This window comes from Rhopilema esculentum, chromosome 11 (genome assembly GCF_057945365.1).
Source record: "Rhopilema esculentum isolate cy_ngs chromosome 11, ASM5794536v1, whole genome shotgun sequence".
Taxonomy (NCBI): Eukaryota; Metazoa; Cnidaria; class Scyphozoa; order Rhizostomeae; family Rhizostomatidae; genus Rhopilema; species Rhopilema esculentum.
In genome coordinates this window covers 8,859,011-8,874,977 of record NC_142825.1, presented here as the reverse complement: position 1 = coordinate 8,874,977, position 15,967 = coordinate 8,859,011, and the positions used below count along the sequence as shown (strand labels likewise).

General features: G+C 37.3%; 1 protein-coding gene across 8 annotated transcripts in view; it reads right to left on the bottom strand.

The window, feature by feature from the left end:
• Nucleotides 1–2,609: 2,609 nt before the first annotated feature.
• Nucleotides 2,610–15,967, bottom strand: part of LOC135694086 (integrator complex subunit 5) — a 40,424-nt gene continuing 27,066 nt past the window's right edge. For all 8 annotated transcript variants that reach the window (XM_089111544.1, XM_089111545.1, XM_089111547.1 and 5 more), the window contains 9 exons: nt 15,568–15,680; nt 15,271–15,310; nt 14,329–14,498; nt 8,135–8,409; nt 7,874–7,944; nt 7,607–7,755; nt 6,768–6,872; nt 4,301–4,370; nt 2,610–3,711 (listed from right to left, as the gene is read on the bottom strand). In XM_089111544.1, the coding sequence (XP_088967670.1) occupies nt 3,614–3,711; nt 4,301–4,370; nt 6,768–6,872; nt 7,607–7,755; nt 7,874–7,944; nt 8,135–8,409; nt 14,329–14,498; nt 15,271–15,310; nt 15,568–15,680 (1,091 nt within the window). In that variant the 3' untranslated portion in view covers nt 2,610–3,613. The remainder of the gene's footprint in view (nt 3,712–4,300; nt 4,371–6,767; nt 6,873–7,606; nt 7,756–7,873; nt 7,945–8,134; nt 8,410–14,328; nt 14,499–15,270; nt 15,311–15,567; nt 15,681–15,967) is intronic.

Below are 15,967 nucleotides of genomic sequence, written 5' to 3'. Positions count from 1 at the left end.
TAAGTTAGCTGACTATGATCTATGCCGACCTCTAACCAGTGTCTCTAACCAATGATGACTACCACAGATCAGTTGACCCAGATCAGTGGATGACTACAGTGGACCTCAAGATTCAACTACCTCCTTTAGTTATCAGCTTGCCACTAAATTCTTCCCATTCATCTCTTCATAAGAATTGTTTTTATGTCCAATCTTAGTAAGTCTTAGTCGTGTCTCTTTTTTTTATAAGAACAATTTTATAAGAACACGAGCCTCAAAACTGGTCAAAAGTTAAGAACAAATTTAGAACAAGCTGAGGCTGAGCTTCTGCAAAATGCAATTTTGAACAACGTTTTTTCTCAAAATCGAGGATTTTTAGCGATGTGTGGGTGCTTTTTCGGTGAATTAAGGCTGTCTCGCTCACTTTGTTGGCAAATGAGGCCTGGACACCTCCTTAGAGCGAAAAAGCTAGCAATAGCACTGCTTACACCCTCTTTATTTAAGAACAAATTAAGAACAATCCAGCCTCAGATTTTCGAAAAAATTAAGAATAGTCAGCCTGAACTTAAATTTACTGGTTCTTATAAAAAAGAGTGTAACCGACAATCCAGCAATATTTATATCAGGCCCTGTTTACAGGGGGAAAATGGGACAGATCCATTTTGGGATCGATCTCGTTTGGGATGGCTCCGTTTTCACGGGATCGCTCCCAAAATATATTGTGTTTACACGGGATCGATCCCAGATGGGATTGCACTGCTTTCTAGGCCCTTTTGAAAGTAATGTTCATGAGTATTGCTTATCCCATCAAAAACACAAAGAAAATAGCGCCAAATTTATAGGAAGGCTGAGAAATGGCTTCGAATTTGAAAGGTAGCAACAAAATGTTTATTTGGAGCGATGAATAAAACGAGCCTTACACCTGAATATCGCGCTAGAGTAAAAGGTTGGAGCCTGTTCGCTGAATTTATCAATGACTCGTTAAAAATAGAAAACATTCCCCATCCTTTTTGTATTTTCAATTTTGTTGGCAAAGAGGGCGCGCAAGATCTGACCAATGGTCGAAGCACCTCAAACTTGAGAGTTCATTAGCCTCGTTTCCTATCAGTACCAATTTTGAATCGATCCCACCTATTTCAGGCGTTTCAGGGGCGGACGCAGAGAAAATCATGACCGTGGCACAAGAATAGTGGGGGTCCGGGGGCTACGCCCTCAGAAAATTTTTAGGTGACCACGCCCTCTGGTCTTTCGGAAACGCCCAGTCTATTGTCTATTGGATGGATTGCTCTCTATTTCTGTTGCTCAAAATCTTTTAATGTGTAGCTAATGACGGGCCATTCTCAAAGAAAACTTGTGAAACCCGAACCTCTTTTTATCTAAAAATAGTCCCCTGCCCGTTTAAACTACCTTCCCGGTCTATTTTAGTTCTCAGAGCATGAATCTAATCATTTCTTCACGCGAATACTTAGTATTAAGTCTCGAAATTCTCTCCCCGAGGCGGACACGACGTCAGAATTTGTCGGCCCCTTTGAAAAAAATGATGGTAGAGATTTTATTTTGACCCGGAGTCAAAATAAAATCTTCAACGATGGATCCTTATCGCCAATTAAGCGGATTAAAAACGACAGATAGCATCAAACTTTTTTCAGCAATTTAGGCCCCGTTTACACGAGAGAAAAAGGAACGGATCCAAAAGATCCGGACCTTTTAGGTACGATATGGGTACGATCCACAAGCGTTTACACGAGATCGGATCCTAAACTATAAAGCGTTTACACGGGAACGGACCAAAATCGAATCGCTTTTTTTAAGCATGCGCAATGACAAGGTAAAATGCAAAATGAAAAAAACTTAGAGACTGTTAGGTCGAAATACGAAGACATTCTCCTTCAATTTATCGAGGCCTATCTAGAAATAACAACAGAGAACTTTCCAAATACCCAGGATAAAAAAAAATAACAAAAGAAGAGGTGAAAAAAATTAAACCATGATTAAGACAGGGTTCAGAAAGGCTTTCGACAGTGGAAGAAAGAGCGGGGGTGGGAGAGTAATTTCTTTAGTTGTATGATAAGTGCTGCGTACAATTGAAATGGCCTACACTGACCCCAGCAACAGTCTCGTTTTACTGCCGTGCCTTTGCGGATCCGTATCTTCCTGTTTACACGGCGCCGATGAAGGTACGGATCCAAATGGATTCGCTTTCGAATCGTATCCAAAAAAGGTACGGATCTCTCCCAGAAAAGATACGGATCCTACCGTGCCCGTGTAAACGCAAGGCCTATCGTAGCCAGTTTGGGCACGGATCTATGCGGATCCGTTCCCGTGTAAACGGGGCCTTAGCCTTTTACACGATCGTTGTCATTCATCGCGGTCCAATATCGAAAAAAAATTAAGACAAAACGATCGTGTAAACCCTCCTTTAAAGAGAGACTTATTAGGCACCCGGCGATCACCGGAATCACCTAAGCAAGTTCATACTCGACAGCACATTTTTTAAATATTTGTGCCACGGTGCCACTTAATGAAAGAACATACGGAGCCTCGATGCAATTGATCTCAATACACATTTCTCGGGCCTCAACAGAAGCATACAGAGCCTCGACCGTGTCACAAGAACAAAAGCACAGCCATTTGGTCTCAAAACATATTGTTTAAAAATGTGCGCGCATACTTCTATTTATATCTAGTGTGGCACGATTGTTACTATCCATATTTGGTAGAGCCAATTATTCTTTTGAAATTAACAAAAGACAAACAATGAGCAAATTCAACATGGCGTACTACTAAATTAACAGCGGAGAAAGGGCGTGGTAGATAGACGCTGGAGCGAGGGGGAAGTGTTAGACAGCAAGGACCATATCGGGATATTTAGAACAGTCCATTATTTTCCAAAAATTTAAATTTGGAAATCTGACCGTGGCAGGTGCCACCGGTGCCACCGTCTGAATCCGCCCCTGCGTTTACAGAAGACAAGATCGATCCCAAACTGGAACGCTTTCCAAAGCGAACCCAAATTAGTCCAGATAACGGATCGATCCCGTGCAAACGGGGTCTTAAGCAACATTTCCATGGGAAAAAAGATTAATAGGCTGCAAAAAATTCAAGTATAGCAGCAGCAGCAATTATCGTTTAGGCAGATTGAACGAGAAAATGATCCTTGAGTTAGGCCTTGAGTTAAAGCAACGAATTCCAGAACAATCTCCATTCTCATTTGTAGCGTTTCTCTTGAAAGTTTTGAGATTTTTAGAGATTTCCAGCCACGTTTTCTAAAGGGCATTTTGGCTATTCGCATATTAAACTGCAATCCTCTCCGTCAAAATTTCATTTAATTTCATATCATATTTGTTCAAACAATATGGGACCAGAAAGCTTTTAATAGTGCGTGACAAGTGCCCATTTCACAAGTACTCATAAAGAAGCAGCAGTTCAGGGTTTGTGAGATAAAACGTAAGTGTTCCGAATTCAGATTACGCTAACAATACTACTGTTACAATAATAGGAGTATCTACATGTCTTCAAGACTATTGGTGGATAACTTGAGTGACAGCTCGATCATTGGCCATCCTATTAACTTGGACCAAATAGGATGTCCTTAGGGTTGTGGAGCAAGCATGCGGTGTTCTCAAGCCAGTGATTAATCAGGATGAAAGAACTGTTTGTAGAAAACACCAAGAGCTGCCATGTTTCTCAGAAATATATCTCTAAAAAGTCTTCTGAGGCCATCAATTTGATCTGAAAATGAAATAGACACCCTGTAGTCTTAAATGCTGATTTATTGGGTCAGGGGATCAAAGAGATCACGGGCCAAGAGACACAACAGGGCAATTTCAAGACCTGTGACGAAGTAGCACAAATCACTGAAAATGTGAAAAGTCAAGTTGTTAGCTCTTGCTCTCTCTAGAATTTACTGTGATTTGAAATAAAATTATTTCCTTTTAATGCTTTTAACGAGTATCTGCTCAGCTCTTTAAGTTAATTTGTCCATATAAAATGATTGCGTATACCAAACTGGTCAAGTAATATCAAAACAATGGCTTGTGATTGGTCAGTATTCTTGCGATGCAAAATTGCCCACAGGCGATGACATGAAAAATCACGTTTCTGAACACCCTTGCAGAGCTGCTTGCTTTAGCGGGACACATTACCTCTAAGTAACATTAATCGATAATAGATATGATAAGTAACATTCCCTAAAAACGTTTCCAGATACTATTCTTACGCTTAAGAGAGTTTAAAGGTTCAAGAAAGACCTTAACCACTTCTAAATACCATTAATTTGAAAATATAACTTATATAAGCAATTAGATCTTAGACTACATACCATTAGAGAAGATTATAGCTGGCTTTGCTCCATACTTTTCAGAAAATTTTTGAGGAGAAATATTTAAATCCTGTAAAGAAAGAATATGTGTTGACAAACCTTCAATTTCCATTTACTGATACAAAACCAATCGTCTACCTAACTATGAATAGTATTATACATAGCAAATAGATAAGCCAAAAATAAAATGTACAGAAAATCTACTAATTACATGCAAAAGGAATATTGTTCATTTGGAACCTTTGGAAGGCAATATAGTACTTTCACAGTAATGAGCAGCCATTTCCTCTTCAATAATTTCCAATCATGAACGACGATCAAGGCAAAGGTAAAATAAAGATGAGATCCTATAATGTCTTTCTATCTTTCATTAAAATGTTGAAACCTAAAATTTATACGTTTATCTTGTTTATCATTAATACCAGATTAACAAGCTTTGATAAATACAAACCAGCAAAATCATAGCCTTCATGCTGATTTTCTTTGTAGGTTCCTATCTAAAACACCCCTTTCTCTAATATGATTACCCTTCGTGCTGATTTTCTTTGTAGGTTCCTCTCTAAAACACCCCCTTTCTCTAATATGATTACCCTTCATGCTGATTGTCTTTGTAGGTTCCTCTCTAAAACACCCCTTTCTCTAATATGATTACCCTTCGTGCTGATTTTTTTGTAGGTTCCTCTCTAAAACACCCCCTTTCTCTAATATGATTACCCTTCAAGCTGATTTTCTTTGTAGGTTCCTCTCTAAAACACCCCTTTCTCTAATAATGCTTACCCTTCATGCTGATTTTCTTTGTAGGTTCCTCTCTAAAACACCCCCTTTCTCTAATATGATTACCCTTCATGCTGATTGTCTTTGTAGGTTCCTCTCTAAAACACCCCTTTCTCTAATATGATTACCCTTCGTGCTGATTTTTTTGTAGGTTCCTCTCTAAAACACCCCCTTTCTCTAATATGATTACCCTTCGTGCTGATTTTCTTTGTAGGTTCCTCTCTAAAACACCCCTTTCTCTAATATGATTACCCTTCATGCTGATTGTCTTTGTAGGTTCCTCTCTAAAACACCCCTTTCTCTAATATGATTACCCTTCGTGCTGATTTTTTTGTAGGTTCCTCTCTAAAACACCCCCTTTCTCTAATATGATTACCCTTCATGCTGATTGTCTTTGTAGGTTCCTCTCTAAAACACCCCTTTCTCTAATATGATTACCCTTCATGCTGATTTTCTTTGTAGGTTCCTCTCTAAAACACCCCTTTCTCTAATAATGATTACCCTTCATGCTGATTGTCTTTGTAGGTTCCTCTCTAAAACACCCCTTTCTCTAATATGATTACCCTTCATGCTGATTTTCTTTGTAGGTTCCTCTCTAAAACACCCCTTTCTCTAATATGATTACCCTTCATGCTGATTTTCTTTGTAGGTTCCTCTCTAAAACACCCCTTTCTCTAATATGATTACCCTTCATGCTGATTTTCTTTGTAGGTTCCTCTCTAAAACACCCCTTTCTCTAATAATGATTACCCTTCATGCTGATTGTCTTTGTAGGTTCCTCTCTAAAACACCCCTTTCTCTAATATGATTACCCTTCATGCTGATTTTCTTTGTAGGTTCCTCTCTAAAACACCCCTTTCTCTAATATGATTACCCTTCATGCTGATTTTCTTTGTAGGTTCCTCTCTAAAACACCCCTTTCTCTAATATGATTACCCTTCATGCTGATTTTCTTTGTAGGTTCCTATCTAAAACACCCCTTTCTCTAATATGATTACCCTTCATGCTGATTTTCTTTGTAGGTTCCTATCTAAAACACCCCTTTCTCTAATAATGATTACCCTTCATGCTGATTGTCTTTGTAGGTTCCTCTCTAAAACACCCCTTTCTCTAATATGATTACCCTTCATGCTGATTTTCTTTGTAGGTTCCTCTCTAAAACACCCCTTTCTCTAATATGATTACCCTTCATGCTGATTTTCTTTGTAGGTTCCTCTCTAAAACACCCCTTTCTCTAATATGATTACCCTTCATGCTGATTTTCTTTGTAGGTTCCTATCTAAAACACCCCTTTCTCTAATATGATTACCCTTCATGCTGATTTTCTTTGTAGGTTCCTCTCTAAAACACCCCTTTCTCTAATATGATTACCCTTCATGCTGATTGTCTTTGTAGGTTCCTCTCTAAAACACCCCTTTCTCTAATATGATTACCCTTCATGCTGATTTTCTTTGTAGGTTCCTCTCTAAAACACCCCTTTCTCTAATATGATTACCCTTCATGCTGATTTTATTTAAAGTTCCCCTGTCTAAAAACCTCTTTTCCTAATAAGCCTTCTATCTTTTAACCTCTACTCTTTAAGCTCAAGAATTGAATAAGCCCTTTCCATAGCATTATAGAGTCATTGCCTTGTACAGATTAAAGGTTTACTCTTCACCCAATAGTATAAAAAAAGCTGAGTGAAGAAAGTTACCTTACAGAAGCGCCATAAACCAGACAGCAAAAAATATACATCTTGCGGCTTTATAAAATCGATGAAGTTACAAGAATTACTCCATGGCTCAGGTATCCAACCAGCCTAGAAATAATATTTAAGAGCGGTTTATATCAATCATAATGGATAATATGTTTTTTACAGAGGTAGCACAGGACATTTGGTAAAGCGATCTAGAACTTAATATGAAGAAGCAATATTTGAGAAGTTTTTGTCTTAAAACATACAACTAACTCTATTCATCTATCAACCTCGGCGAACTCAATCGAAAAATATAACGTTCTGTTGTTGAGGAAATCAACTGATAACTGTTAGGGGTGTATCAATAATGAAAGCAGCGACAACAACATTAGTCTCAGGTAATGAAGTTAAGGCAATAGTCAGACGTTCACTATATTCATCAGAACTGTTTGAATTCCAAATTTCCAAATTTGAAAATTCTAATGAAAGCTTTAAAATTCATTCTAATTGCATTTTTCAAACAATAAAATGATATGTTTTTCTCATTTCGAAAATCAATTCCCGATGAACTCTGCCATACATTTCAAAATGCAAAATTTAGGAATGGCAAAACCAAAAATGACTAATTTCCGATAAATGAATATGTCACTTTAGTTTAGAGACAGTTTCCTCATCTCCTTCAGTTTAACATTGATACCCTTGCTATAAAAAATGATATGTTCCAACCTTGAAAATAAAAAGGCAGATTACGGTTCTTTCTTGCCTATATTTTTATAGTTGCCCGTTTAAATGTTGCCCATCGAGTATCCATACGAAATATAAATAAAAAAGCACTTATAACCAATATCAAGACTCACTGTTCTTAACAAAATGAGAATTCTTCGAGTGGTGTTGAGCTGATCAGGTGAAGCTTTAACAGTAAGCTTTCTGTCAACTTCCCAGTATGTTAAACAAGTAGCAAAAAGGCTTTGGACAATCACGGTGCAATGACATAATGACGGTCGCTCTAGAAATGGAAAATAAAATTGAATTTAAGCTTCAATCTGTTCTATAACATACCAAAACGTCCTTACAGACAATTACTTGACAGTTGAACAAAGGTATTAGAGACAAAATCTGCTTACCCCTGCTAATAAGATCTAGTAAGTCCCAGAGAAAAGGGTTTCTCTCAAATTGCTTCTTTATCTTGATGTCCCTAAATGTAGGAAATACTGGAAGTTAAAAAGTACCTAGGCAAAAAATCTTTTATACTTATCTCAGTTTGTCAACAAGAAAGTTCTGTTGTACACTACAACAAGAACGTGGAATCATCTATCAAAGTTTCAAACAGTTTGCTACAACTCAAGGAATACTTTGGCCTTTGACAAAGATATTCAACGCCGTACCTCTCGATGGTATATTTTAAAAATTCTTCATCTGGCCAGGCCATCCTTGGTGTAACCTCGGGGCATATGACTTCTGCTAAAAGATTTGCTAGGAATGAATATGGCGGCTTTAAGCTGCTTTCTTGAAGCCGCAAAATCATAGATTCAGAAAAGGAGTTTGCCAGTTGTGGGTCAACCTTTTCATTTCCCATAACTTTGTCGCTTGCGAGGGACTTTAATGACAGTATGCTGTCTAATGTACTCAGTAAAAACTGCTGGATAACTCCAACGTCAACCTTTAAAAGAATAGAATGCATGTTCACAGAAAAATTATATCAAACTATAGAAAAGGAGGAAGATTTCTATAAATCGTATTTGCTGTAAAAAGAAAATTTATTATCGGTAATAAAACATTGGAAAGCAAAATGTCCAGCTAAAATCAAAAGTCGCAATATTTTTCAAAAGTTAGCCAAAATATCTTCCAAAAGTTTACACCAGTAAAGAAAAAGAATGAGAAAGTTGAAAATCCAATATTATTTCTATACCCAGACGGGATAACGGGTGTAACACAAGTGTTATTGTTTTTATGGACGATTCCCACATTGCAGGAGAATCCTTAATGGCCATTTTATGTGCAGGGAAAAAGGGATGAGAAGGCGAAACGAAAAGGTAGCACTCAATGAAAGAGGGAAAAACAATCAAAGAAAAAAGACGATTTGCAAAGGTACTTTTTTGCAGTAAAATATCTTGCATCTTACATCGGAGCATTTACAAAAATGAAAATGACTTTGCAAAAAGCAAACTTTGTTTGAACGAACTACAGTTTTTCGTCTGTCACTCTTCAAAAGTATAAAGGCCGACCTCCACTTGGCCGCGTGTAAGGAAGATTTTGGAAACCGAAACCACGTACGTACGTTCAACTGGAGATAGCAATAAGCATGACCACCAGAATCACGAGAACAGCTTTGCGAAAATATGCAAACAAACATGGCAGTTGTAAATCTGTGAAGAAAGTTGTTGTTAGAAAGTGAAGAAATAGAACGTCATTTCTATCTGAAACTAGCCAGAAAGGGACGGTATTTCGTCAGGAAAATGATTTCGTCATACGTGCAGAAAACTGTCACGGACGGCCGCCTGACATGTCAACGTGATTCACAATTTATTGCCTTTGAGCATGCGCCAATTGAATCGCGCCGTTCGCGCGGTCAAGTGGAGGTCGGCCAGCATAGGCGTCAAATCTTGATTGGCTGCGAAAGGAATCGCCAAAGCGGCAATCCCCATCGATTTGAACCAATCAAATTGCGAGAAATGACAAATTTTAGAATTTTGACCACCCCTTCTTCAAAAAGGTCCTGATGCTAAGATTCTTGGAGAAATTTGCTTTAATTTTGCAGAAGTGTCGAGGAGGCTTGTGGGCACATTTCCAGTGTTGGCTTTTTCGCGATCTTGTTTTTAAGAAAAGTTATGGCCATTAAAAGATTAACATGATATTTTAAACATACCTCTGTCTTTTTACAACAATCATTCAAACTAAAATGATCTTAAAACGCAATCTAAAAATATTATTTAGCTATCACTGCAAAATAATTCCTTACGAAATATGCTAGTAAGGGTTCACTTTATTAAAAAGTCATTTTCCAGCCTACTTTGATGTTCAGCTTCACGAAACTCAAAGAAGTGTTATCGGATGCATTTACGAGTTTTAAATCAATAATATAAACTTTAAAATTGAAGCCAACAAAATTCAATTTGGAAATACAATACTTACATATTTAATCGCAGATAATTCCATAATAACATTTTATATTTACATCATGTCGGCTTCAACACAACTGATTATTCGACGAATGTCACGTCAGGTGCATGTGTTCATGTTCTGGCGGGAAAAAATTTACTGGAGGCGCCTTCGTAACAATCGTTAAAGAAGTTTGAGACCCTTCATTTTTCACGTAACGTCGCAAGAGTAGGTTGTTTTACGAAAAGCAACTTCCGTATTTCCAAGATACATTTTCAAGACTAGTAAAAACAATTCCAGAGGCGTACAGAGTACGGGAGCATGAATAATCTCGGGGTGTGGCTCACCCACTGAGAAACTCTCCAAATTTCTGGACCACTTCTTAAAACCAATTGTTAAGACTATACCCTCATACGTCAAAGACACCAATCATTTTCTCCAAATTATATTTAGATGTGAATCTATTTTTATGCTACTGGACTACCTCTACCAGCCACACACCTACAACAAATGTTTGAGTTTATATCAAAAGGAAATTATTTCTCCTTCAATGGACAGCCATATTTACAGACACATGGCACTGCCATGGGTACCCCTTTTGCCCCAAACTTTGCAAACATCTTAATGTCTGTTATTGAACAAAATATCCTCTCCACAGCCCCCGAGGGGAAGAAACCTCTACTCTGGAAACGATTTATCGATGATCTATTCATGATAAGCAATATGATGAAGCTTCCCTCACATAATTCCATGCTGATACCAATAATGTGCACAACACGATTAAATTTGAGCACAACAAGCTAGAGCAAAAATAATTTCCTTGACACCACAATTTATCTTTACAATAAAAGTGGACTCCTGGAAAGCCCCCTAGTCGTGAAGCCCACTGATATATGCACCTTTTTACATGCTAAATCCTTCCACCCACCTTCGTGTAAAAAAAGTGTTATTTACAGACAAGCACTTTGCTTCAGACGTTTGATCACCGACAACAATGAACTTCACAAACTCCTCAAAACACTTTGAAAAAATCTAATCATAAGAGGTTATGAATCTCAGGACATCACCACCGAATTAAGTAAACTGACATGTGTCACCCAAAATGAGCTCCTCTTCCCAGGAAACCCCACTAACAATAAAACCACCTCTCAGGGCACCCAGACAGGGGGCCAGCACTACCTCAACTTCGAACCCCCTCCACCAAAACCACAAGTCCTACCTTTTGTTGTCCCATTCGACATCAAAACTATAAATATAGATTCCGTCCTTACTAAACATTGGCACTTGATCTCAGCCGATGCTTATCTTAAATTAACTTAAGGGATCAAATTAACATAAGGAATCAAGGAAACACAAGTAAAAATTATATTAAACAAAATGAAAAAGTATTTTTAAATGAAATCGAAAATTTTCATTTACTCAATGTGAAACCTGGGTCTGTTTTATAAACCAATTTGGTGAAATTTGAGATTTTTCAACGGCACTCCAAACAATATGTCATGGCACACTAATGTGCCGTAGCACAGTGGTTGTAAAACACTGGTACAGAAGACCGAATCATAATATTGTATTGTAGTGAAAGTAGGCTTTGACTGCTACCACATTTACTGCTGTCAATAAAACAAAATATGAACAATTTTTTGGCGCTACCAAATTTGAAAATTGCTTTGAAAAAAGCAAACAATTTAACTATACTATAAACTTCTTAACCTCTTCAGAGTGTAGAATGTCAGAATTAGGGTCTGAAAGAACAAGATGGAGAACGAATACCCATTTGTGAACCGAATTTTCTATCTTGTTATTTTGGACCATTTTTTGACATTTTATACTCTGAGGAGTTTCAGACAACAAAGCTGTATGTTCAAAATGTTTCATTTTTTCAAAGTCATTTTCATAACAAAATATGTTTTCTACAAGGTTTTGCAGAATTTGCTGACCAACATTTTGTCTTTTTAATATTAATTAACAATAGCAAAGATTGGGAAACTTTGCAATTGACCTTAATTTTGCTCAATTTGAAGGTGAAGCTAAACTTGAAAACTTTCAAAAACTTGAAAACTTTCAAAAAGCATATAATCTTCGCACAGAAATAAAATTGATTACAATCATCAATTGACCTCCTATCCAAAGTACGTTTGCATAAAAAGTCGACCACCATCGAATGGGACAACAAAAGGTAGGACTTGTGGTTTTGGTGGAGGGGGTTCGAAGTTGAGGTAGTGCTGGCCCCCTGTCTGGGTGCCCTGAGAGGTGGTTTTATTGTTGGTGGGGTTTCCTGGGAAGAGGAGCTCATTTTGGGTGACATATGTCAGTTTACTTAATTCGGTGGTGATGTCCTGAGATTCATAACCTCTTATGATTAGATTTTTTCAAAGTGTTTTGAGGAGTTTGTGAAGTTCATTGTTGTCGGTGATCAAACGTCTGAAGCAAAGTGCTTGGCTGTAAATAACACTTTTTTTACACGAAGGTGGGTGGAAGGATTTAGCATGTAAAAAGGTGCATATATCAGTGGGCTTCACGACTAGGGGGCTTTCCAGGAGTCCACTTTTATTGTAAAGATAAATTGTGGTGTCAAGGAAATTATTTTTGCTCTAGCTTGTTGTGCTCAAATTTAATCGTGTTGTGCACATTATTGGTATCAGCATGGAATTATGTGAGGGAAGCTTCATCATATTGCTTATCATGAATAGATCATCGATAAATCGTTTCCAGAGTAGAGGTTTCTTCCCCTCGGGGGCTGTGGAGAGGATATTTTGTTCAATAACAGACATTAAGATGTTTGCAAAGTTTGGGGCAAAAGGGGTACCCATGGCAGTGCCATGTGTCTGTAAATATGGCTGTCCATTGAAGGAGAAATAATTTCCTTTTGATATAAACTCAAACATTTGTTGTAGGTGTGTGGCTGGTAGAGGTAGTCCAGTAGCATAAAAATAGATTCACATCTAAATATAATTTGGAGAAAATGATTGGTGTCTTTGACGTATGAGGGTATAGTCTTAACAATTGGTTTTAAGAAGTGGTCCAGAAATTTGGAGAGTTTCTCAGTGGGTGAGCCACACCCCGAGATTATTCATGCTCCCGTACTCTGTACGCCTCTGGAATTGTTTTTACTAGTCTTGAAAATGTATCTTGGAAATACGGAAGTTGCTTTTCGTAAAACAACCTACTCTTGCGACGTTACGTGAAAAATGAAGGGTCTCAAACTTCTTTAACGATTGTTACGAAGGCGCCTCCAGTAAATTTTTTCCCGCCAGAACATGAACACATGCACCTGACGTGACATTCGTCGAATAATCAGTTGTGTTGAAGCCGACATGATGTAAATATAAAATGTTATTATGGAATTATCTGCGATTAAATATGTAAGTATTGTATTTCCAAATTGAATTTTGTTGGCTTCAATTTTAAAGTTTATATTATTGATTTAAAACTCGTAAATGCATCCGATAACACTTCTTTGAGTTTCGTGAAGCTGAACATCAAAGTAGGCTGGAAAATGACTTTTTAATAAAGTGAACCCTTACTAGCATATTTCGTAAGGAATTATTTTGCAGTGATAGCTAAATAATATTTTTAGATTGCGTTTTAAGATCATTTTAGTTTGAATGATTGTTGTAAAAAGACAGAGGTATGTTTAAAATATCATGTTAATGTTTTAATGGCCATAACTTTTCTTAAAAACAAGATCGCGAAAAAGCCAACACTGGAAATGTGCCCACAAGCCTCCTCGACACTTCTGCAAAATTAAAGCAAATTTCTCCAAGAATCTTAGCATCAGGACCTTTTTGAAGAAGGGGTGGTCAAAATTCTAAAATTTGTCATTTCTCGCAATTTGATTGGTTCAAATCGATGGGGATTGCCGCTTTGGCGATTCCTTTCGCAGCCAATCAAGATTTGACGCCTATGCTAGGTCGGCCTTCAAAACGTCAGATCATAGATCGAAAACTATAAGCTAGGAAATATATAAACCCAGTTGTGGATTAAAGACTGAAAGGTTGCCGACCCACTGCCGCTTACATATGGAAACTGTTACCAGTGGAATCCAAGGAAGATAACGAATTCCTTCCATCTACACAATGGCGGCTGTTTCATATTTCTGTAGATGTTTTATTTTTCTGTAGACGAATTTAAAACTGCTAGATATCGGAAACATGTTATTTAGTTTTTGACATAATCTTGATTGTCTAGAAAATTCTGCATCACGCAGAAAACCTAGATACTGTGCAGGAAAGTATGCGGCCTAGAGTGGGATATCAGGTTTTCGCGGCGAATGACCTGCCAAACAACACTAAGCCTTCCAGTTCCATTGGCATAAAATTGCGGTAATACAGCTCTTTATCTGGATTCTTTATAAGCCTGCGGCATAGGACAAAGTCTTAAAGTCTGAATATAAATTTAATCAGTAGAATTAAGTAGATTCAAAAGTGGTCCCTACATTATAATGAATCATGCAAATGAAAAATAGGGGAGCTAGACTTACAATGCGCCCTGGATCTGTTTCGTCTTGTTGCTTTCTCTTATTTCTATTTAAAGATCCGATGTAGACCACGGATGACTTATTGACTGGAATTCTTGAAGCAACGTCTGGGGAATTGTTTCGGTCCAACAGCTGCACTTTAGGTTCTGCTGGAAACAGGCTGTTTTCTTGATCTGGTGAAAACAAGAACTCGCTTGAAATTAATGCGAACGACTTGGTCCGCGAAGTACACAACACAAGATTGAATTTGCTGTAAAAGGATTCTCTTGAACGGGATATAAATAATTCAGCAAAAGGCATTAAAGATAGAAACGTAATTTAAGACTGAGAATTAGGCTCCCATCCGCAAATCATCAAGAGCGGGTAGCAGTTGCAATTACACTGCTCTAACTATAACCACGCTATCACATCTAAGGCCTTGGCTGCAAAAATATTGGTTCTGCTAAAAAGCGATCTAGATATTAAATGATACAATGTTCAGGCTTTGAATGTAAAATAATGTTTACTACAGTGTTATTTCATCTTAATTCATAGATGGTTTGTAAGGAAAAACTAGTCTCTCAAGTCGCCAGGAAGTGCAACAGGATTCTATCAGAGTTTATCAATGCAGTTAGCTTCATGTATACAGAAGCCATACGACTATATTGTTGCGTTTAAATTATAAACTGTCGAATAGGAAAAAGTAGAAATAAAACGAAATTTGGGCCACTGAGACATTGGGTGGAATTTGGATAAACTTCTACACAATTGGTGTAAAACGTGTTTTGGTAATGTGGTCTTCTAGAACTATCTAAATGCACGAAAGAAACAAAACTATGTGAGTCTTTCACTACTGAAAATATCCATTAAAAGTTTTGCGGAAGGACTTTGATAAGTGACAAACGTTTTGAGATCTTTCAGCTGAAAAAATAACTTAGCTGATACAATCTATATATAGAAATGTACCTGTATTGCTAAAATTTTCTGTAACAAGTTTAATATTTTCCTGTAAAAAGAAAAAAAACCAAGTGTCAACAACAAAGAGGCCTATAAAAAAGGGAAAAATTCAAACTTTAGAACAGTGAAGATCGCAGAAAAAAGTCACATTTAAAAAGAACCATCATGCCCCTTGCAGCTATCTAATTTTGGCTAATTTTTGTACACAAAGCACAACTTTAAACAAAGCTTTCTACTCCAGATATAGCCGAAATGGAAAAATAACAAAAAAGAAAGCAGAGTTTTTCGAGTGAAAACAGAACCTACCTCCATGAGCAGAGTTTCAACAAACTGCCTGCTTGCAGTGTTTTGTACGATTGTATTCTGTTTTACAAGAAGAATGAGCAAGGTCTCGCTAGACAGCACCATCTCCCACAAATCTGTACAAGGAAACCAAAATTGCTGGATAATAAAAATACATCAAAATCAAGCACGTTATACCATACTACACAAAGTGATTCTTAATCAGCCATTTTTACAAGAGACGCCTCAACTACATTAGCCTCATTCCCCAATAGAAGCCCCCTCTGTACAATGACCACTTCACACCGAACGTACTATATACCTTCTTGATCTGTTGCTCAAATTCAGATAACGTCTAACGAATGAAATGACTACAATAAGAGTTAAGTTTTTTTGCAACTGTTCAAATTTCTGATTGAAAATG